This window comes from Aedes aegypti, chromosome 1, assembly GCF_002204515.2.
Source record: "Aedes aegypti strain LVP_AGWG chromosome 1, AaegL5.0 Primary Assembly, whole genome shotgun sequence".
In the NCBI taxonomy this organism is placed as follows: Eukaryota; Metazoa; Arthropoda; class Insecta; order Diptera; family Culicidae; genus Aedes; species Aedes aegypti.
The window spans coordinates 5,427,257-5,448,333 of record NC_035107.1 but is presented as its reverse complement, the minus strand read 5'-3'; the positions used below and the strand labels follow the sequence as shown (position 1 = coordinate 5,448,333).

General features: G+C 38.7%; 1 protein-coding gene across 3 annotated transcripts in view; it reads left to right on the top strand.

The window, feature by feature from the left end:
- The window catches only part of LOC5572033 (nuclear factor 1), an 87,621-nt gene extending 67,299 nt beyond the window's left edge, over positions 1–20,322 (top strand). For 2 of the 3 annotated variants that reach the window (XM_021838802.1, XM_021838804.1), the window contains exons 6-8: positions 19,138–19,144; positions 19,751–19,887; positions 20,088–20,322. In XM_021838802.1, the coding sequence (XP_021694494.1) occupies positions 19,138–19,144; positions 19,751–19,887; positions 20,088–20,197 (254 nt within the window). In that variant the 3' untranslated portion in view covers positions 20,198–20,322. The remainder of the gene's footprint in view (positions 1–19,137; positions 19,145–19,750; positions 19,888–20,087) is intronic. The other variant, XM_021838805.1, reaches the window with a different exon arrangement.
- The last annotated feature ends 755 nt before the right edge of the window (positions 20,323–21,077 follow it).

The window sequence follows — 21,077 nt, the reverse complement described above, 5'->3', positions numbered from 1 at the left end:
CGGAGAATTATATTATTGTCGTAATAAAATTGTTCCGAAAAAGTCTCCAGAGATCGATCCAAGTAATTTCCAGAGATTTTTTTTACTTTAAACAGCATTAGCGATTCTTGAAGAATTAAAAAAAAAAAAAATGACAAATTTACTAAAGGATTTTGCTATTTGTTCTCGAACTTATCGAAAAAAAAGCTTCAGAGATTCCATTGAAGTATTCTTCCAGGTTTCAAATAATACCCCAATTTGATTTGGTTTAATAACTACTCCAGGAATACTTTTATATTTTAAGAGATTTTTTCTCAATCTACTCTACGAATCACACCATATCAATATCCGATTTATATCAGATTCATTGAGTTTTGAAAGAACTTCTAAAAAAATTGGATTATTCAGCTTGCAATTTTTTTTTATGAAACATTTCTAAAGATTTTTTTTGTAGGATTTACTACAAAAAATCTTGTTAGTATTTTATTTGTCTTTTATAACAGGCAATGATTTACGTTAAAACGGAGGGAATTTTAACTGAAGGTTTTTGTACTAGAAAATGTTTTGCATGAACCGCAAAATTTTATGATACTATGGTGAATAAATTAATCAATTTATTTTTACTTGCAGAAATTTCAAACAAACTTTTTTGGAGGGAATATTTTTAAATCTTTTGGTAGAACTACAGAAGTTTATCATGAAAATATTGGCGGTAATGTTAAGAACATCGCCAAAGATGCTTGCAAAGATGTCTTATGGTAAAATTCGTATTGTGAAATTTTACCAAATATAAATCTTGAAGAAATGTTTGCATTACTTTGCAAATTTGTTGAGGCTTTCCTATTGGACTTTCAGAAATCAGGAATCATACGTATAAGAATCCTGTAATTTTCTAAAAGTCCTAGGATACTTTTATTTTGGAGTAGAACGTTTTTGAACGAAGTTGCTCAAGAAAAAGCCATGTGAAGGAAGGAGAAACAACAGATGGATAACGGAACAATTGAACATACTTGATTATTGATAATCTTTTCTCTATAGGTGAATGACTAACGGATAATTGAAACCTCTCTGATGAATTAAAAAGAATAAAACAAATTTCTCATGGAGCTCCATCAGAATCTTCTCTAAAAATTAACCTTGAAATCTAGAAGTATTCCTTCTAGAGTCCGTCTTCAAATAGCACAGGAATTCAATTCCAGAATATGGATAATTGGCAGAAAAAAAAAATGTTTTAAGGAAAATCCTTACATATTTCATTATGAATTTCTCAATAAATCCCTTTCCAGTTATTTTGCTAAATGTGTTTCCACAGATTCTTCAACCGCTATGCTAATTTTGAAAGCAAAAGTATGTCTGGGGTTTTCCAACAAATTTCCTCTGAAGATTCGAAGGCAATAGACATTCAAAAAATACTTTTCGTGGATAATTTCTGTATATTCCTGAGATAAAGAGGAGAATTCATGAAGCAATTCATAATGTATCCTGAAATTATTTCTGAAAGGCTTTTGATGAACTTTGCGAAAGAACTTGATTTTTTTTGGGAAACTGTATGAAAAAATTTGACAGAAACAATGATTTTTTGGAGCAATTGCGGAGGAAAAGTTTCATCTTTTGAAGGGCTGAGTTTTTTTTTTCTATTTTTATCCGGGAACATACTCTGGAATCAATCTGTGGATAAAAAGGAGAATTGAAGCAAAATGTAAGAAGCCCTTTTTTCGCTATTCCTTGAGGAATTTGATACTATTTTTTTAGAATATAAAACATTTTCTTGGTAAAACGTAGTTTGGAATATATGCAAAACGTATATTCATGTGAAATTATTTTCCAACACTAAAGTGAAATCAAAGAAAGAATTTGGTGCTGGATATAAAAAAAACTGGCCGATTTTGTCAGACTTTTCTCAGAAGCCTTAGCCAGTATGAAGATCCTTGAAAAGATCTATTTTCATTTAGGCCTTATTTGGTTGGCTGGCTGATTTTTGTGAGCCTCTTGAAGGATTCAATGATCATCTTATCTAAACCGTCAGCTTCACATGTAATTTCTAATAATTAAATCCGTGGTTTACCCAGGTGACTATAAGCCCTATATTCGGCCAAATTCTTTGTGTACGGCTTATGCTGTGCTATTTAAATGTATCTTTGTGCTAATAAATGGTGGTCATAAATCAACATTTTTGCACAATATACTGATTGTTTGTTACCTGGGTATGGACGGCCCATCAGGAAATCGCCAAGTTTTTCACTACAAAGCCTAGGTCTAAGGGAAATTTTGCTTGTTTTTGAAACCAATACGATAACTCGCAATTTCATAGTTTTAAAATGCAGTTAGGAAGTTAGTAAGTTGTGGTTCAAATATGTACCTGATCCTTTTTCACACGATTTTTTCTCTCCGATTTGTGGGTCGTGATTTCTTTTACCCGATACCCAAATTCTTTTCGAGGGTCTTTCTTGCTTCTCTGATTTACTTCTTTTCATTGAAGCGCAATCGTAAAACAAAAGTGGTGTCTATTGTTTTGTCACATTTTTCACATGAAATCATCTATCACGTAAATAGGTAATACACTTATTACTACGCACCTCTACAGTATTTGATAATACTTCTGCAAATTTTTAGATTTTTCATACAAAATAGTAAGTTTTGGTGGATCTCAGTCATTTATGGATTGATTCGGACATAACTTGAATTTCAGCATATAATCATGAGAATATATCCATTCACGAAATCAAAAGTAAAAACAATTTGAGTAAAGTGAAATTTTTAACGAACAATTATTAACGATTAGTAAATTCAAAATAGAAAAGACCTAGACAAAAAATTCTTTAAGGTGTGGCCCACTTAGCATTGGAACAAATATATCTGGTTCTTACAGCGACACTAGTGGTCGAGTTCAGAAGCTGAATCGACTATGTATGCTCTATAACAATAACGACATCACATGATTTTTTTCGCAGCATACTACTGATAAATTCAACATGGAAGAGAAAAGAAGGAAAATAATTGTGTTTGAAAAACCCATCTTGGTCAGGAATAAAAATATGCCAAAGTGTTAGATTTTCAAACAAATACTGTTTGGTATGTACTCAATGAGTACGAAGAAACTATTTCGACGGATCGCAAGTCACAAAGCAAGTGTCGGACACTTACTTCCAATCATACCATGTCTGCAGAAAATCAAATAGGGAACAAAAGCATATGGCCATAATCTGTACCAGTACGCTGTATGATCAAGTTTTGACGAAACTTAAGGATTTTTCCTGATGGATGATGATATCTACGTGAACCCTCAACCCACATAATTTACCCTAATTCATACCGATTGTACGACTTTTGGCTATTATGAAGCGGAATCTAAAACGGTTAATGTACCGTATTCCAGGAAAAGTCCGAAAATTTCTTTAAAAAAAATTGTTTTTTTTTCAATATTTTTCTAATGAAGTGTACAATATTTGAGTTGAGTGTCCACATGATGCCAAATTGAGTATGTTTCAATTCTAAATGGGCCACACTTTAGTAACGTATAATTTTGCTGAAGATGCTATCAAGCTCATTCTTTCATCTTTTGAATTATGTCAATTATTGAAATTTGCCAAAAAAAAAACGCTTCAGTTGAATCATTACTGCATTTGAATTAGAAAAAAAAAGACATTGAAAAATATATATTGAAAGTTATATCTGAGGTGCTGACAATTTCATTTAAATCGGTTCATAAATGGCTCTCCAAAGTGAGACGAATAAACTAAAGTAAAACAAAAATCATCAATGACGTGTGCAAATTTTAATAGCGGCTTACTTCTCCCTAACATGACAGATTAATCTTCAACATTCCAATGTAGTTTATCAAAACGCCGACAGACAAAGTGCATCCTAGTTCTCAGAGTTTGTTTTTGAAACACAATAAGGTCAAGGAAACTGGCCAACTCCCCTTTGTGTTGAGAATTGACACCAAATGTTACACCCTGATCCCAACGAATCGATACCAGCAACAACTGTTCCCCGACTAGTCGTTAAGTGGTATAGCTTTCATCAGTGATACCGATCTGGGTGTGGCCAAACTTCAGACGATTACTAGCCGCCTCTAGTTTGACCTTCCCTGATGTCTCTCTCCGCAGTGACGCAACTCACAATAACAAATTATCTGCCCGAACCAACGTGTTCAAATCCTACGCGACGGGAATACACAATAATCGCTCAAATGGCTTGTCTGCCAAATTGAAGAAATAAAACGAAGGAGGAAATGGTCATCCCGAACGCGCGTCATCGCATCGAACCGAAAAACGCATTCAAGCAAGCCATGCTCTGGTTGATAGAGTGATAGGAATACAAACAGCTTCGGCGGCGCTTCGAATTGAACCCCAGAGCAGAGCCGCCTTGGATGCCATGGATACCCACAGACACACACACAGGGGCGGATTTACAAAAGTGGGGACCCTGAGCGATAAACTTTTGAAGGCCTCTATTCTGCCAAAAAAAAAAAAATGATGCTGTCAAATGGATTTGACTTCTATTTTGGTTAAGGTGAAAACGAATCGAAGCAATACTCCTCATGACTTCAGAAGCACAAATCTAGAAACTAGATGGCGAGCTTTAAACTTAATCGATTGATCATTATCAGACAGTAACCAATTGAACAATATTTCTGGTTCTTAAGATTTGTGCTCTTGAAATTTTGAGATTTTTACATTAAAATTCGCAAACTATTTTACATGTGAGGTAAAATTTGTGGGGGCTCAGGGGCTATGCCCCCTCGTCCCCCATAAGTTCGGCTCTGGACACACATCAGAGCGGCGGGAAGCGATAGCTATCTAATATCCTTCCCTTTGCTTGCTCGGGTCGATTTTATTAAATCATCATCCTCGATGTGAAGCCGATGGATGGATTTCGGACGGTTGTTGGTTTGTAATGGAGTCCTATAGTTTTGTTTCGCGTCGTCGGTCGGCAAAAGTGAGCCGAAGAACCAAACTACAGGCTATCAATGGTTTGGTTGGTGTTTTTTGGATTTGTTTTTATTTGTAGGCTTTCAAGTCGAGTCGATCCGTCTGTCGATAGCCGGCTCAGGAGGTAATGCGAGAGGGGGATGATTTGGCGCTTTTGGCCCCCGCTTCGGACAGAACAATTTTCTCCCGGGTTGCTTTGTTTCTTTTGTTCTTTTCGATTGGATAGTGGGTGAAAGTTGTCGGTTTGGTTTCGTGGTACAATACATTTCGACTTCTTTTTCCGACCGTTTTATGGGGGTCGTAAAATGAATCAGTCCTAAATAAATAAAGGTAGCATTCACTACAAAGCTACTGATAGTTAGCTACAGAGGCTGCTACACATGCTTTGATATTGCGGAATTGAATAGAATAATTAACTTTTGAGTAAAAATTATTGGAAAACGATGTGAGTTTCGTTATTTCGAAAGGTGTTTTGAGATATCTGCGGTTTTGTAAAGAATTCTGAGATTCCGGTAAGATTACCGACCGTAGGACTTTGTAATTTTCGTATTAATTCTGGCATTACGATATTTATGTTGTGTTTTAGGAATTTCGGGATGTCGGTGAAAATTCAGGTATTTATAAAATAATTTTGAATTTTACGTATGAGTTCTGACATCCTGGATTCTCAGATTTTCTTTGGAATTGCGGAATCCTTGCTTTGAAAAAAGAAAAAAGAAAAAACGCACAGGGAACCTCAAAATTCTACGCAATTTCATCAGAAATCTCAAGAACTCTTCTTAGGAGATAGATTTCAAGCTAAAATTCCAAAATTCGTTAAACACTAACGTTGGTGAAGACCGAAAACCAGCCAGCAAAATCTTTGATGAAAATTCATCATAAAGTCATGCACATAAAGTCAGATTTATCGCTAAATTACACTTAAAGTCTTGTCAAACTACCTTCATGAATTTGTGCTACATGCAGTAGGGTCGAGCAATTTTTATTCATAACACCCTTTATTTTAAGAACTATTCAAAATGGTCATTTATGTTTTCAAATTTTGGCTTTAAGCCAAGTAGGGATATTCCGCTCAAGAAAAGTAAAAAAATCAGCGAAAGAAATTCTACAGATACCTTCATTTGAAATTGCCTTTCTTTTCAATTGCGTACTGCGATCAAAGAACATTGCTTTTCTTGAGCATTTTTGGTTTGTAATTTCCCACGCAACACTTGTGTTCCAGATGCGTATAAGGTACTTTTCAGGAAGGGGGAATGTGGGATTCCCGTATGGGCACAAGTAGAATTGGATGAGATTATATTCTTTTCTTCTAATATTTTACATCTCTACCTTGTTGTTTTGAAATTTTCTCTGAAACCGCCTTTAAATCCATCATGCTCCCTAGACACCATTATGCAGCTTTATGACCCCTTCTTGTAACAGCTTATGAAGCTCAGGGGAGGTGTAACAGTGCCCATCTCTCTCTCTCCCTCCCTCCAAGGGAGTTATTCGGTTTAGCCTTGGAAATTCGCCACCTGTTTACAATTAGCGAATGGCGTTCTCGCAATATTTAATTCTCAGGTTGTGCTCGAATTCTCGTTTTAATAATCAATCAAGATTTTCAAATTTCTACTTTTCCAATGGATCATTGAAGGTAGTTTTTGGCAGTGCTCACCGCATTAAAACAAAGGCGCCACTGTATATGGGATTTAGCATTGCTGTTCTGTCAAACACACAAGATTACGGTGGCGCTATCTATGCTTTCCATAGCGGCCGTTTTGGTTATTTTAATGATCCATTTGAACCAAATTAACTAGGATCTTTGTATCACGAACTGTGTGTGCTGCTGGCTAATCACTTCCACCTTTGTTTTTATCTAGTTGTTCTCCTACCTATCAAAGGTTTCAACAATCAATGATCTACGCTATTGTCTAGACCGCGAAAGTTGCTGACTGCCCAGAAAACCATATCTGCACAGGAGTTTTATAAGGGGTCAAATTTACGTTCCAGAGCCGTTTGAGGCTCTTCTGAGTTCAGGATTCCAGTAGAGGCATAAGGGGATTTTTTTTTATTATCGTACAAATTGGGCCGAAGGGTCTCAGATTTTCATGAAACTTTTTCCACAGGCAGGGCTCATGGATATATGAATAAAAAAAAATTGAGAAAACTTCAGGGTCGCCTATTTTTCCGGAAAACTCAGGTGGAAATTTTTTGTTTTCCCTTGACACTACTTACTTTGGAAAATCATAACTCATGAACGAAGCATCGTAGAAACAAAGTTTATATATTAAAATTTAAGCAAATTTTCTCAAAAATCCAAAAAAATATGAACTGGAAAAAGTTTTCCACAAAATTTTCCACCGTTGGGAAAATTCGTAAAGAAAAGCTTGAAAAACTATGCCCGAACTCGTGGAAAATTTTCAAAAAAATATTTTCGAGAAGGTAATTTTATAAGCTTTAATCACTGAAATTTTTGGAATGCACTTTTTTTTTCGTTTTTGAGTTATGGCCAATTTTGTGAAAAATGCCCAGATGTGCCATATAAGACTTTTCTTTGAAAAATCATAACTCAAGAACGAAACATTGTAGAAAGAAAGTTTTTGTATGAAAATGTAAGCAAATTTTCTCAGAAATCCAAAAAAAATATGAACTGGAAAAAGTTTTCCACAAAATTTTCCACCGTTGGGAAAATTTGTAAAGAAAAGCCGGAAAAACTATGCCCGAACTCGTGGAAAATTTTCAAAAAAATATTTTCGAGAAGGTAATTTTATAAGCTTTAATCACTGAAATTTTTGAAATGCACTTTTTTTTCGTTTTTGAGTTATGGCCAATTTTGTGAAAAATGTCCAGATGTGCCATATAAGACTTTTCTTTGAAAAATCATAACTCAAGAACGAAACATTGTAGAAAGAAAGTTTTTGTATGAAAATTTATGCAAATTTTCTCAGAAATCCAAAAAAAAATATGAACTGGAAAAAGTTTTCTACAAAATTTTCCACCGTTAGGGAAATTCATAAAGAAAGGCTAGAAAATCTATGCCCGAACTCGCGGAAAATTTTTATTAAAATATATTTGAGAAAGAAACTTTATAAACTTCAATTCTAGTAACTTTTAGGATGTACTTTCTGTTTGTTCCTGAGTTATGGTCAATTTTGTGAAAAATGACCATATTAGCCTTTTCTTTGAAAACCCATATTTCAATCGAAGCATCAAAAAAACAAGGTTTTTTTTATCAAAGCAATTGCAAATTTTTTAAAAGATCTGAGAGAAACGATATGGGATTGGTTTTAATGAAGTATAAGTCGGATTGGATTATATTTTTCATGAAACATTACACCTTTAAGCAAAGCTGAAAAAACTGTTTCTTTTCCATTCCAAGTATTGAAAAATATTGTAGGATTGGATCTTATTGATCGCTCTTTTCAAATATACTTTGTTTGAAAGCTGGAATAGCTAATCGGGTTTTCATTTTTTTTTTCTTAAACAGTGAAAAATGTCCTGGGAAACTGATTCCATTTCAAAAATTTCATATTTTTTAGATAATTTGAATCCGGTTCGACAAGTCATGATGAGTCTTGAGTCATGATTTTTTAACGAAAAGGCATGTGTGGCAAATCTTTGCATTTTTTACAAAATTGACCATAGATCAGGATTTAAAGAAAAGTACATCCTAAAAGTTACCAGAATTGAAGGTTATAAAGTTTCTTTCTTAAAAATATTTTATTAAAAAATTTCCACGAGCTCGGGCATAGATTTTCCAGCTTTTCTTTATGAATTTCCCCAACGGTGGAAAAATTTGTGGAAAACTTTATCCAGTTCATATTTTTTTGGATTTCTGAGAAAATTTGCTTAAATTTTCATACAAAAACTTTCTTTCTACAATGTTTCGTTCTTGAGTTATGATTTTTCAAAGAAAAGTCTTATATGGCACATCTGGACATTTTTCACAAAATTGGCCATAACTCAAAAACGAAAAAAAAGTGCATTCCAAAAATTTCAGTGATTAAAGCTTATAAAATTACCTTCTCGAAAATATTTTTTTGAAAATTTTCCACGAGTTCGAGCATAGTTTTTCCGGCTTTTCTTTACGAATTTTCCCAACGGTGGAAAATTTTGTGGAAAACCAGTTCATATTTTTTTTGGATTTCTGAGAAAATTTGCTTAAATTTTCATATAAAAACTTTGTTTCTACAATGCTTCGTTCTTGAGTTATGATTTTTTAAAGTAAGTAGTGTCAAGGGAAAACAAAAAATTTCCATCTGAGTTTTCCGGAAAAATAGGCGACCCTGAATTTTTCTCAATTTTTTTTTATTCCTATATCCATGAGCCCTGCCTGTGGAAAAAGTTTCATGGAAATCTGAGACCCTTCGGCCCAAACCCGTACGGTAATAAAAGAAATCCCCATAAGTGGGATTTGGAGTATTTTACATATTTCTATTCATATATTTCTATTCATATTAATTTTCGGGAATTTTCCTCAGAATTTCCTCTGGGGATATTCTCCATATATTTCTGCGGGAATTTCTTACAGCAATTCCTCCGGGAGATTCCTACAGAAATTGCTCCGGAAATTTGATCCAGACATTCCAACGGGAGCTCCTCATGGAATTTATCCAAAAATTAGCCCCTGGAATTCATCCGGGGATTTCCTTCAGATATTTTTCTTGGAATTCCTCCGGAGATTTCCCCAAGAACTCCTCTTAAGATTTTCTCAAGGATTTCCTCCGGGGATGAAGATTTCCTTCAGGTATTTTCCCCAGAAATTCCTTCGGTGTTTTTTTCCAAGAATTCCCCCGGGAATTCTTTTGGAGCTCCACTAGGAATTCCTTCGGATTTTCTTCATATTTCTTCCTGGATTTTTTTCGTGATCCTTCCAGGAATTGTCCAGAGTTCCTCAAGTAATTACTAGGATCGGAGTTCCACTAGGATTTCTTCAGAAGTTTCTTAAAAGTTTCTCCTGGAATTTCTTATGGAGTTCCTCCAGGATTTGTCGAGTGTTTGTGCAATTTCTCTGAATTTGATCCAGGAAGTCTTTGGAACTTTCCCAAATTTTCACCGGAAATTCTTTCAAAGTTCCTGCGATTATTCTGGATTTCATCCAGTAATTTTTGGAAAGCTCCTCCGAAGCTCCTTCGGAAATTCCTTCGAATTTCCTCCTTACTTCTCAAAAAAAAAAAAAAAAAAAATCCGGAATTAATCAAGCAAATTCTCCGGGGTTCCTTTAGAAACGCTTCCGGAATTCCTCCAGAAACACATCCGGAGTTTCTCCAGGATTTTATTTGCAGATTATCTAGAATTTTATCCAGAATTCCTCCAAAAATTCCTTCCAGGTAATTTCTCCTGAGTTGCTCAAGAAATTCCTCTGGAGTTCTTTCAGCAATTCTTCTGGACTTCAGGCAGCATATCCTCCGAAGTTCCTCTAGAGCTCCACCGGAAATTATTTCGGGTTTCCTTTTTAGCTCCATTTGGAATTATTCCGTAGTTCTTTCAGGAATTCCTTCTTCAGAGTCTGGTTCATCCAGCAATTCATCCGGAGTTTCTCCAGGAATTTCTTAAGGGATCTTTCAGGAATTCATTCAGAGTTGCTTCGGGCATTCCTCCAGACTTCCTCTGGGAAACCCTCCACAGCTCCGTCGGGAATTTCTAAAGAATAACTCCGTTACTCCGGGCATTTGTTCAAGAACTTCTTCAGAATTACTGCAGGATTTGCTTACGAGTTTCTCCGGGAATTATTTAGGATTTTTTTTTCAGGAATTCTTTTAAAGTTTCCCCAGGAGTTTCTTCGGAGTGTCCTAAGAAATTCTTCTAGGAACTCTTTCAATGTTTTTGCCGGGAATTCCTTTGGAGCTCTGTCGGGAACTCCTTCGAATTTCCTCTATGGATTGTTTCGGAGTTCCCTTAAAAAATCCCTCGGAGTTCTTCCAGAAAATTTCTCCAGTGTTCCTCCGGGATTTCCTCCACAGTTCCTTTAGAATTTCTCTAAAAAATATTACGTGGTCCCTCCAGCAAATCGTCCGGAGTTCCTTCAGGAATTATTATGGAAGAATTTCTTCGGAGTTCCTCCACAAAATCCTTCAGATGTTTTTCTGTAAATTCTTTTTAAGTTCCACCAGGTATTTTTTTCGGATTTCCGTCATAGTTCCTCTAAGAATTTTATCGGAGTTTCTCCAGAAATTCTTCTGAGTTGCTCCAGTAATTCCTCGGAAATCCTCCGGAATTCCACTAGGAATTCTTCTGGAGTAACTCCAAGAACGCCCCTAGATTTCCTCCGGGAAATCCTCCAGAGTTCTTTTGAGAAATTCTCCAGAGTTCTTCCGGGAATTTTTCAAGAGCTTTTTCTACATTTCCTCCGTAGTTCCTTCGAATTTCTACCTGGAATCCCTCCGGAGTTCCTCCAGGAATTCCTTTCTCCCAGAAAATCCTCCAGAGTTCCTTCAGCAATTCCTCTTTGATTTCATCCAGCAATTGCTCGGAAGTTCCTCCGGAGTTCCAACGGTGTTTGCTTCAAAGTTTTTCCATAAATTCTTCCGGAGTTCCTCCATTGGATTTAATCCTGCAATTCCCCGTTAGTTCCTTTGGAATTCCACCAGGATTTCCTTCGGGTTTCCTCCATAGTTTATTCAGGAGTTTCACCAGAGCTCCTCAATCAATTACCTTGGAGTTCCTAGGAACGCCTCCAGAGCTTCTCTACTTCCTACGGTTTTTTCAGATATCCTCCAGGGATTCCTCCTGGAAGTCCTTTTGAGCTCCACCAGTAATTTCTTCAGATTTTTTTCATGGTTCCTCCAGCAATTCGTCGTAGTTCCGCCAGTAATTCCTTAGGAGTTTCTCCAAAAATTCTTCCGGGGTTCCTCCAAGAATTTCTCTATCGCGGTAAGTCCTTATGGATACTTTATTGGCGCAATTCATAGGTTTATTAAGGGACCCTCCACTATGGGTACTGATGCACCACTATAGATAGAAAGATGCAAGTACAGTATTGGACAAAACATTTGCAACTTTTTCAATTTTCCATCCAAAATGACCAACTTTGGTAAGCTAGATCTCAGTTATTTATTCACTTCAGTCAAACCGTTACTGCATTTCAACTTGTGATTGGAAAAATCACTCAAACATATATGTTAAAATTCAAGTTATGTCTGATATTCTGTGAAAATTTCATTCAAATCGGTCCATTAATAACTGAGATATAGTTTATCAAAGTTGGTCATTTTGTATGGAAAATCGTAAAAATTGCAAATGTTTTGTCCATTACTGTATTTTAGCCAAAATAATTGTTGTCGTACATTATAAATTATTACATATCTCATTTAATGGTGCAAAGCATGTCACAACACGTTTTTAAGGTGAATTTGCAAGTTTGATAGCCTTATGTCATTATGTTAAATTCTGTTCTTTGATTATTATCAGTTAGACCTCCAAAGAAGAAGCACACAAATATACTTTGTTCCTTACAAATACCTCGTCTTCCTTCAATCTGGAGTCTACAATATTTTGGCGACGAGAAGTACGAACCGAAGTCACCTCAAGTCTCTCGACGGAACATCTATCGAAGTACCGTAAGAAGAAATGTCCGACAACGATCTCAAGGACGCTATTCCACGTCTAACGGAGCTAATTGTGCAACAGCAGAAGCGGATTACTGCTCTGGAACGACCCGATTCAACCGATGGAAGTGAGAAAATCATAGAATCGCTCGCCTTCGGGATTCAAGAGTTCCAGTTCGATCCTGACGACGGCCTATTCTTTGATGCATGGTATTCTCGTTACGAAGAAGTTTTTAAAGAGGACGGAAAACGCCTGGACGACGCTGCCAAGGTGAGGTTGCTTCTCCGAAAACTCAGTACGACGGTCCATGAGCGATACGTGGACAGCATCCTTCCGAAGCACCCAAAGGAATTCAGCTTAGATGAAACCGTTGGCAAACTGAAGAAGCTGTTCGGACGTCGGAAGTCAATTTTCCATGCGAGGTACCAGTGTTTGCAGTACTTCAAGAGTGAAGCAGGCGATTTTACCTCGTATGCGGCGAAGATTAACAAACACTGCGAAGCGTTCCAGTTGTCAAAGCTACCTAACGACCATTTCAAGGCTCTCCAGTTCATTTGCGGCCTGCAATCACCACGCGATGCTGATATTCGTGCCAGGCTGATCTTCAAACTAGAAGCTGAAGAATCAGCCCCGGCGCGGCCAGATGGTCCAAGTACTATCACTTTGGAAAATCTGGTGGAGGAGTGTCATCGTATTATTAACCTGAAGCACGATACTCAAATGGTCGAAAACAAGGATAGCAAGACCATCAACGCCATCACTCGGAACCATAAAGATTCAAACCCGAAGAAAGCCAAGACCCCCAAGACGCCTTGCTGGAAATGCGGTGAAATGCACTACACTCGCTTTTGCCCGTTCTCCAGTCACACCTGCACCAAGTGCAAGCAGAAAGGCCACAAAGAAGGGTACTGCTCAAACGACAAAACCAAACCAAAGCCATTCCACTTCAAGCCAAAGGAAAATCTGAAGACAAAAGGAATTTTCTCAATCCGGAACGTGGAAAGCAAGCGCAAATTCGTCACAGTGGAACTCAACGGGGTACCGGTCAAGCTTCAACATGATTCGGCATCGGGCATCACAGTCATTTCGGAAGAAAACTGGATCAAAATAGGACAACCAGCGACTCGGAGAACTGCCGAAGCAGCAATCACCGCCTCTGGAGATAATCTCAAGCTTCTAGCAGAATTTCACGCCGACATCACCATCGGCAACGTGAGCAAGTCAGGGCGCATTTTCATTTCAAAAAATCCTGAATTGAACGTGCTGGGAATTGAAACCATGGACCTGTTCGATCTTTGGTCCATTCCAATCAACAGTCTTGTCAATGCAATCCAGCAGCGTCCTGAAGATTTTACAAAGCAGCTCAAGCAGAAGTTTCCAGAAGTGTTCAAGAGTACGCTGGGCCGATGCACGCAAGCGAAAATTAAGCTGTACCCGAAGCAAGACGCTCGTCCGGTGTACTGTCCGAAACGACAGGTGGCCTACGCGGCACTTCCGAAGGTGGAAGCAGAACTCCAGCGGCTCCAGGACAAAGGTATAATTTCTCCAGTGCAATTTTCAGATTGGGCGGCACCGATAGTCGTCGTACGGAAGGCAGATAATGTCTCTGTCCGTGTATGCGGTGACTATTCCACTGGCTTGAACGACGCTCTCGAATCTGACCGGTACCCTCTTCCGCATCCTGATGATCTGTTCGCTGAACTATCCGGAGCACGGTTTTTCACCCACCTGGACTTGTCAGATGCCTAGTTGAATTTGAGGAACCTTCAAGAAAGCTGCTTACGGTTAACACACATCGAGGCTTGTTCCAGTATAACCGCCTACCGCCAGGAGTCAAATCAGCCCCAGGAGCTTTTCAAGGGGCCTAGATAGCCGTAGCGGTAAACGCGCAGCTATTCAGCATGACCATGCTGAGGGTCGTGGGTTCGAATCCCGCTGGTCGAGGATCTTTTCGTTAAGGAAGTTTTCTCGATTCCCAGGGCATAGAGTATCTTCGTACCTGCCACACGATATACACATGCAAAAATGGTCAATCGGCAAAGAAAGCTCTCAGTTAATAACTGTGGAAGTGCTCATAAGAACACTAATCTGGGAAGCAGTCTTTGTCCCAGTTGGGACGTAACGCCAGAAAAAAAAAAAGCTTTTCAACGCATCATCGATAGCATGGTTGCCGGAATACCTGGAGTGAAACCTTATCTGGACGATATTCTCATCGCTGGCAAGACCAAGGATGAACACGACCGTAGCCTGTATGCTGTCCTTGAGCGAATTCGAGAATATGGCTTTCACCTCAACATTGAAAAATGCAAGTTCGCCGTTTCCCAAATCAAGTTTCTCGGGCACATAGTCGACAAAGACGGTATTCGCCCAGATCCATCGAAGACGTTAGCGATTTCCCAGATGCCACCACCGAAGGACGTTCAACAGCTTCGTTCTTACCTGGGAGCTATCAACTATAATGGACGATTTTTGAAGCAGAAAAAAACAGTTAAGATCACCTCTCGACAATCTGCTCAAGAAAGACGCCCACTGGAATTGGACATTCGAGTGTCAACAATCATTCGACAAATTCAAGGTAATTCTTTGTTCGGATCTGCCCTTGACCCATTTTGATCCAGCCAAGGAAATTATTGTCGCGGCGGACGCATCCAAGTATGGACTTGGGGCCGTAATCATGCACCGTTTTCCAACCGGCGAAATCAAGGCTATCGCACATGCATCAAGATCTTTGACGTCAGCAGAAGCCAACTATGGACAGATAGAGAAAGAAGCACTCGCCCTAGTTTTTGGAGTTACTCGTTTTCATAAAATGCTGTACGGACGTAGATTCATCCTCCAGACGGATCATCAGCCGCTGATCAAGATTTTTAGATCCAAGAAGGGTATACCGGTGTATACTGCCAACAGACTGCAACGTTGGGCCCTCACTTTGCTTCTGTACGATTTTGAGATCCAGCACATTTCGACTTACAAGTTCGGTTGCGCAGATGTCCTGTCAAGACTGATGTCCACTCAAACCCGACCAGATGAAGATTACGTTCTCGCTGCAGTACACTTGGAAAACGAAGTCAAAGCTGTTGTCACAGACACGGTGAGCAAACTCCCCCTGACATTCAAGATGATTGTTGCTGAAACCCAGAAAGATCAAGTTCTGCAGCAAGTTATGCAATTCCTGAAAGAAGGTTGGCCCGTAAGTAGTAAGAAGATTACTGACCCTGCTGTGAGAAACTCCCGACGCGATGGATTGCAGATAGTCGACAACAGTTTGATGTTTGGTGACCGCATCGTCATTCCAGAAAAGTTTCGCAAGCAAGTACTTGATCAGCTCCACAAGGGACACCCTGGCATGGACCGAATGAAATCACTGGCAAGAAGCTACATTTACTGGCCAAACGTTGACGAGGACGTTAAAGACTTTGTTCGTGAATGCAGATCCTGTGCTCAAGCAGCGACGGCTCCGACGAAGACTACTCTGGAATCCTGGCCCGTGTGCACCCAACCATGGCAACGTGTACACATAGATTACGCAGGTCCAATCGGCGGATACTATTACTTGGTTATAGTGGACGCATATTCCAAGTGGCCAGAAATTTTTCGAACTCGTAACATAACCGCAACTGCAACGTTGGATATACTACGTGAAACCTTCGCGCGCTACGGGAATCCGGAAACCCTAGTCTCGGATAACGGAACCCAATTCACTAGCGAAAAATTCCAGCAGTTCGTCCAAGAGAACGGAATCAATCACATGCGTACTGCTCCATACCATCCCCAATCGAATGGTCAAGCAGAGCGTTTTGTCGATTCTCTCAAGCGCGGACTTAAGAAGTTAAGTGAAGGGGAATCTACGCCAACACTACAGCATCTTCAAACCTTCCTGTTTGTATACCGCAATACACCGAATAAGTGCAGTCCGCAGACGAAGACTCCAGCAGAACTGTTTCTTGGTAGACCAGCCCGGACGACTTTGGACCTCTTGAAGAAGCCCGTTTGAACACCTACGAGCAGTAATGATCAACAGAATCTGCAGTTCAACAGAAGACACGGTGCTATCAAACGTGAGTTTCAACCTGGAGATCTGGTGTACGCCGAGTACCACAGCAACAACAAGAAATCCTGGATTCCTGGACTACAAAGTGTTCCTGCACGTCGGATCCCGTGAGAAGCTTATACGGTCACACACTAATCAGCTACGTGAACGCTATGGAGCCAAAGAACCATCCGTTGCTCAACCAGTTAATCTTCCATGGCAAATCCTCCTACAAGAACATCAAGATTACACCCATATCGAAACAGATGACCTAGAAGAAGAAACCTTCCCTCCTGGACCCGATGTCGTACCAGTTCCTGAAGTTTCAGCAACCACTTCAGCAAATGATGACCGCTTACGACACCTGAACTGGTCCACCCAGAAGCGATAGCTGTTGCCGAACCTGATGAGATCCAACCAGATGAAGCGACTGGACAAGAGCCATCCGCTGATACCGATGTTGAACCACGACCGCTTCGCTCCAAGAAGTTGCCAGCTTGGTTGGCCCCATACGACATATTCTAAAAGGGGAGATGTAGCAGAGCAGTAGGCTTTGCTAACCTTATGTCATTATGTTAAATTCTGTTCTTTGATTATTATCAGTTAGACCTCCAAAGAAGAAGCACACAAATATACTTTGTTCCTTACAAATACCTCGTCTTTCTTCAATCTGGAGTCTACAATAACTTTAATTTATATCTTCATAACTATGTAATTTCCCAAGAATTTTAGCATTTTTCTCTTCAAAATTAAATTATAGTTAGTGCAGCATCAAATTTGGCTAAAATCAAACTTGTCTTATTTAAAAGTTGTTTTCTCCAATTTTTTCTAAATTTTACCAAAAAAATCATCTTTGTTTGTGGGGACGGACCTGGTGTAGTGGTTAGAACACACGCCTCTCACGCCGAGGACCTGGGTTCGAATCTCATCCCCGAGATAGTCACTAAAAATTTCAGTGACGTCTTCCTTCGGAAGGGAAGTAAAGCCGTTGGTCCCGAGATGAACTAGCCCAGGGCTAAAAATCTCGTTAATAAAGATAGAAAAAAAAATCTTTGTTTGACTATTATTTCATGAGCACTCAACCGATTCCAAATCCTTTTACATGCTTTTGAAGCTAATTTAGTTGTTTTTAAACTGTGTAAACAACATGTTTTATTTGAAAGATGTTTTGAGTAAATGAAAATGTTTTGACTGAGTTATTTAACTAATTCTACTCAAAAACGTGTTTTTTAATGAAAAAAAAGTTTTTGTATGGTTTAAATCTTTTCAGCGAAATAACATATTTACTAATTCGCTGAGGCATATAGAGTATCTTGTCATGACTACAAAATTTTTTTTATAAAATTATTCAATAATTGTTGCTAAAAAGCTGAGGATAATTGAATAATAAAAACTAGTTTCAGCTTTAGATTTAACGTTTAACCGTCAGCAAACTCGATTTTTTTCAGCAGTCGTAGTATTTATCCAACTCGGCAAGCCTCGTTGGATAAATATACGACTCGTGCTGAAAAAATCATCATTTTGCATTTGTTGCATAAATAACTATATTAAAACTTTTTCAATCTGAATTTTGGTCGTACAAAGTTGATCGTAAAACGAACGTGAAAAGAACGGTCGTACAAAGTGCCTGAAGTGTAGAAGGTAATTTGATGTTTTTCCGACGTTTTGTCCCACCGTGCCTCGTCTCCTACACTTATCCGAAGTGATGACCAGATAACTTTGCTAGAGAGTCTTTTATTTTGTTTTCCTGAAATCCATTTTATTGAAACTTGAACGTTGTTTGAGTTTTCGGGTTTTGTGTTGTCTACAAAAGAAAAACATTAACCAGAATAGCGCTTTTGTGAGGCAAGCAAGACACGAGAGGATGGGTGCTACTTCTGTTCACCTTTCTGTCTGGCTCGGACAAGGCTTCGTATTCTTCTTCTTGTTTTGTGAGACTGACCACTCGAACCGAAGCGAAGGTGGTTGATTTGTTTTGTTTTCACCCGCTTTCAATCATATTGTTCCCGAAGAATGGCCACTCGATCGTTCTTCTTCTGGTTCGGCGTTCCAGGGCAGACTGTATGGTGTTTGCAGAGAAATCGAAATGTGAGAAAGAACGATCGATTTGCTTTCCTGTACCCGAACAATATTTACCGGATCAATAAAGGTATTATCTTTGGCAGACGGTACACAAAAGGAAGCTGCGAAGATCGGTGAAGATCATCGACGATCGCAACGAGCATAATGAATTGAAATTTGACCGCGTCAAGATCGGTTAACTCTTTTCTCACTTCAGTTCCTTTCGGGTTTCTTGGGAGTTTCGGGACCAAGATCGCAAAGATTGTTCCGAATGGTAAATATTTAATGGGTCGTATGAGTTTTGAAAGCAAATCTTTCTGAAACTGAGAGTAGAATTCCACGGAATTTCGTTGAAAGGGAAATTCAGAAACCGATCTTCACACGCGATTATTTGCGAAGAAGCTGAGCAAACTCAAAGGGTTTGCCCGGTCAAATTTCAAAACGTCATATCTAAGCAAGCGCTGAAATTCCATTATCAAAGGAACCCTGCAAAAACTATCAAGAATTTCATTCTACATATTTTCTACAATCAATTTAAAGCCCCCGAAATTGCAGAGAGGCAAACTTTCTTTAAAGTGACTTTCTTTTGTCTTTCTCTTCGCACAGGTTTCAGGTAAGTCCTTGGTTTTTCCTTGACTACACACCTACACTCTACCACACTCATTTTGTTGCACCACCAAATTTGGAACGACACACCTTAAGCATGGAGCGACAATTCTTTTTGTTTCCATTACCAGAACCGAAAAAAAATCCGTAGTCAAAAAGTATTAGTTGTTAACTTTTCGTTTGGCACCGACCAAAATTCGGCACCTTTTAATGCGGTTTCTGTTTTTATTTTCGTTAACCGATTTTTTCACTGCTCACTCCTGGACTACTGTTCGGGAAATAATACCTTTCTTCGAGACACCGAGAGTCAGTAGAGAAAACCAAGCGCAATCGAAGTAGGCCCCGGAAAAACCAGGCTACTTCGATGTTCAGTTCAGTACACTCCCTTCAGCTTTGTGTTTTTTTTCTTTGTGGTAGTTTATAGAAATGGCGTTTCCGCAAATTACCCGATAAATTTTAGTTAGTTTTTCTACACTCTAACAACCTGTGTTCAAAACCATCGATTTCTGATGAGTGCTTTATTTCCGTTTTCTTTTTCTTTCTTCTCTTTTTGCTTGTTTTTTACCTCTTCTTGTGCACCGTCATTCCTTCAAAACCAATATCATCCCTGCAGCGATGAGGAAAACCAGGGGGAAAAATCGCACAACAGTTCACGCAAATTTTCCAAAGGGAGCAGTAAGGCCTTCTCGTATGACTTCATCGCACCGACGGGCGTTTTTACTTCGTCCGAGCTGTGGAGCATCACGCAAGGTGGTATTTTTTTTCTCTATTTCCCGTCTCGTTTCAGCTTAATCTCTCTGCGCTATTGAGAATATTGTACTTTTACCTACTGAAAATGTTTGTTAACATAATGAGATCGATGGGCTTGAAAAATATGGTTTTCATATAGTATATTTCGAATGGTTACAAAAATTACGTATTTCGGAAATGCTTTTCGGCTTTCGTTTCAGGGTTTCATTTCAGGAAATGTTTATGTTTCTTTGATTTTGATAAGTTTCGTTTCAGTAGCTCGATTTCACCACTTAATCTGCTGTCAAATGTAACCGAGGCCAATCGATGATATGTCCGAGAGGAATGCTGGTGGTTTCAGTTGGGAAACTATTGGGAAATTACTAAACAAAATCTCTGATCGTAACAATAAAAAGTTTGTGACCTGATTTCTATAAACACATTCATAATAAAATACTTAATTACTTTCAATAAATCAGAGAAAATCCTTACCTTATCGCAACTGATAATTAAGGAGACTTTTAATTAAAAAGTTTTCGTTACGATGTTGTATGCAAAAAGTCTTACGGTACATCCCAGGTTGATCCCCTCTATTCTATTTTATGTTGGTACTGATTATCCCGTGTATCTTTCTCTCAGTCTAAATTTTGGTTTTATCATACAATACAACCAACAATGGGAAACTAACCGTTTTTTTACATTGACCTCTTCATAATCATAGTAATACGACTTTCCTTACGCCTAACCTGCTAACTGAAGCAAACTTGTGACATAAATAGTCTCTTTGCTGACACCTTTGCAATAGAGCTTAGTCACATTTGAACACACGTAGACTAGCATACGCTCGCCATACACAATTTGTTTTTGTTTTCCTCAAAGAAACGGGCACACGCTTTCCAGACTTATCAACATGCATATGGAAATATTACCCAATTTGAAAAATTTACACCCGGTTTCTGGGTGTTTTTCGAGACTGAGTGCATATTGTTTTCCTCTAAGGTTCACAAGTACATCTACACTAGGGCACCCATACCATTGGGCGTGATAACCACTATACACATGAGCTCGCACAGACATACGAGCGGAAGTGGAAGACAAAGGACTTCGACAAGGAGGTGTCTATTGAGGCGCTTCGAACATACAGCAGGGCGAACCTTGACGCAGAAGAGTTGACAGAAGTGGTAGCAACGGCTTGTGATGCATCGATGCCG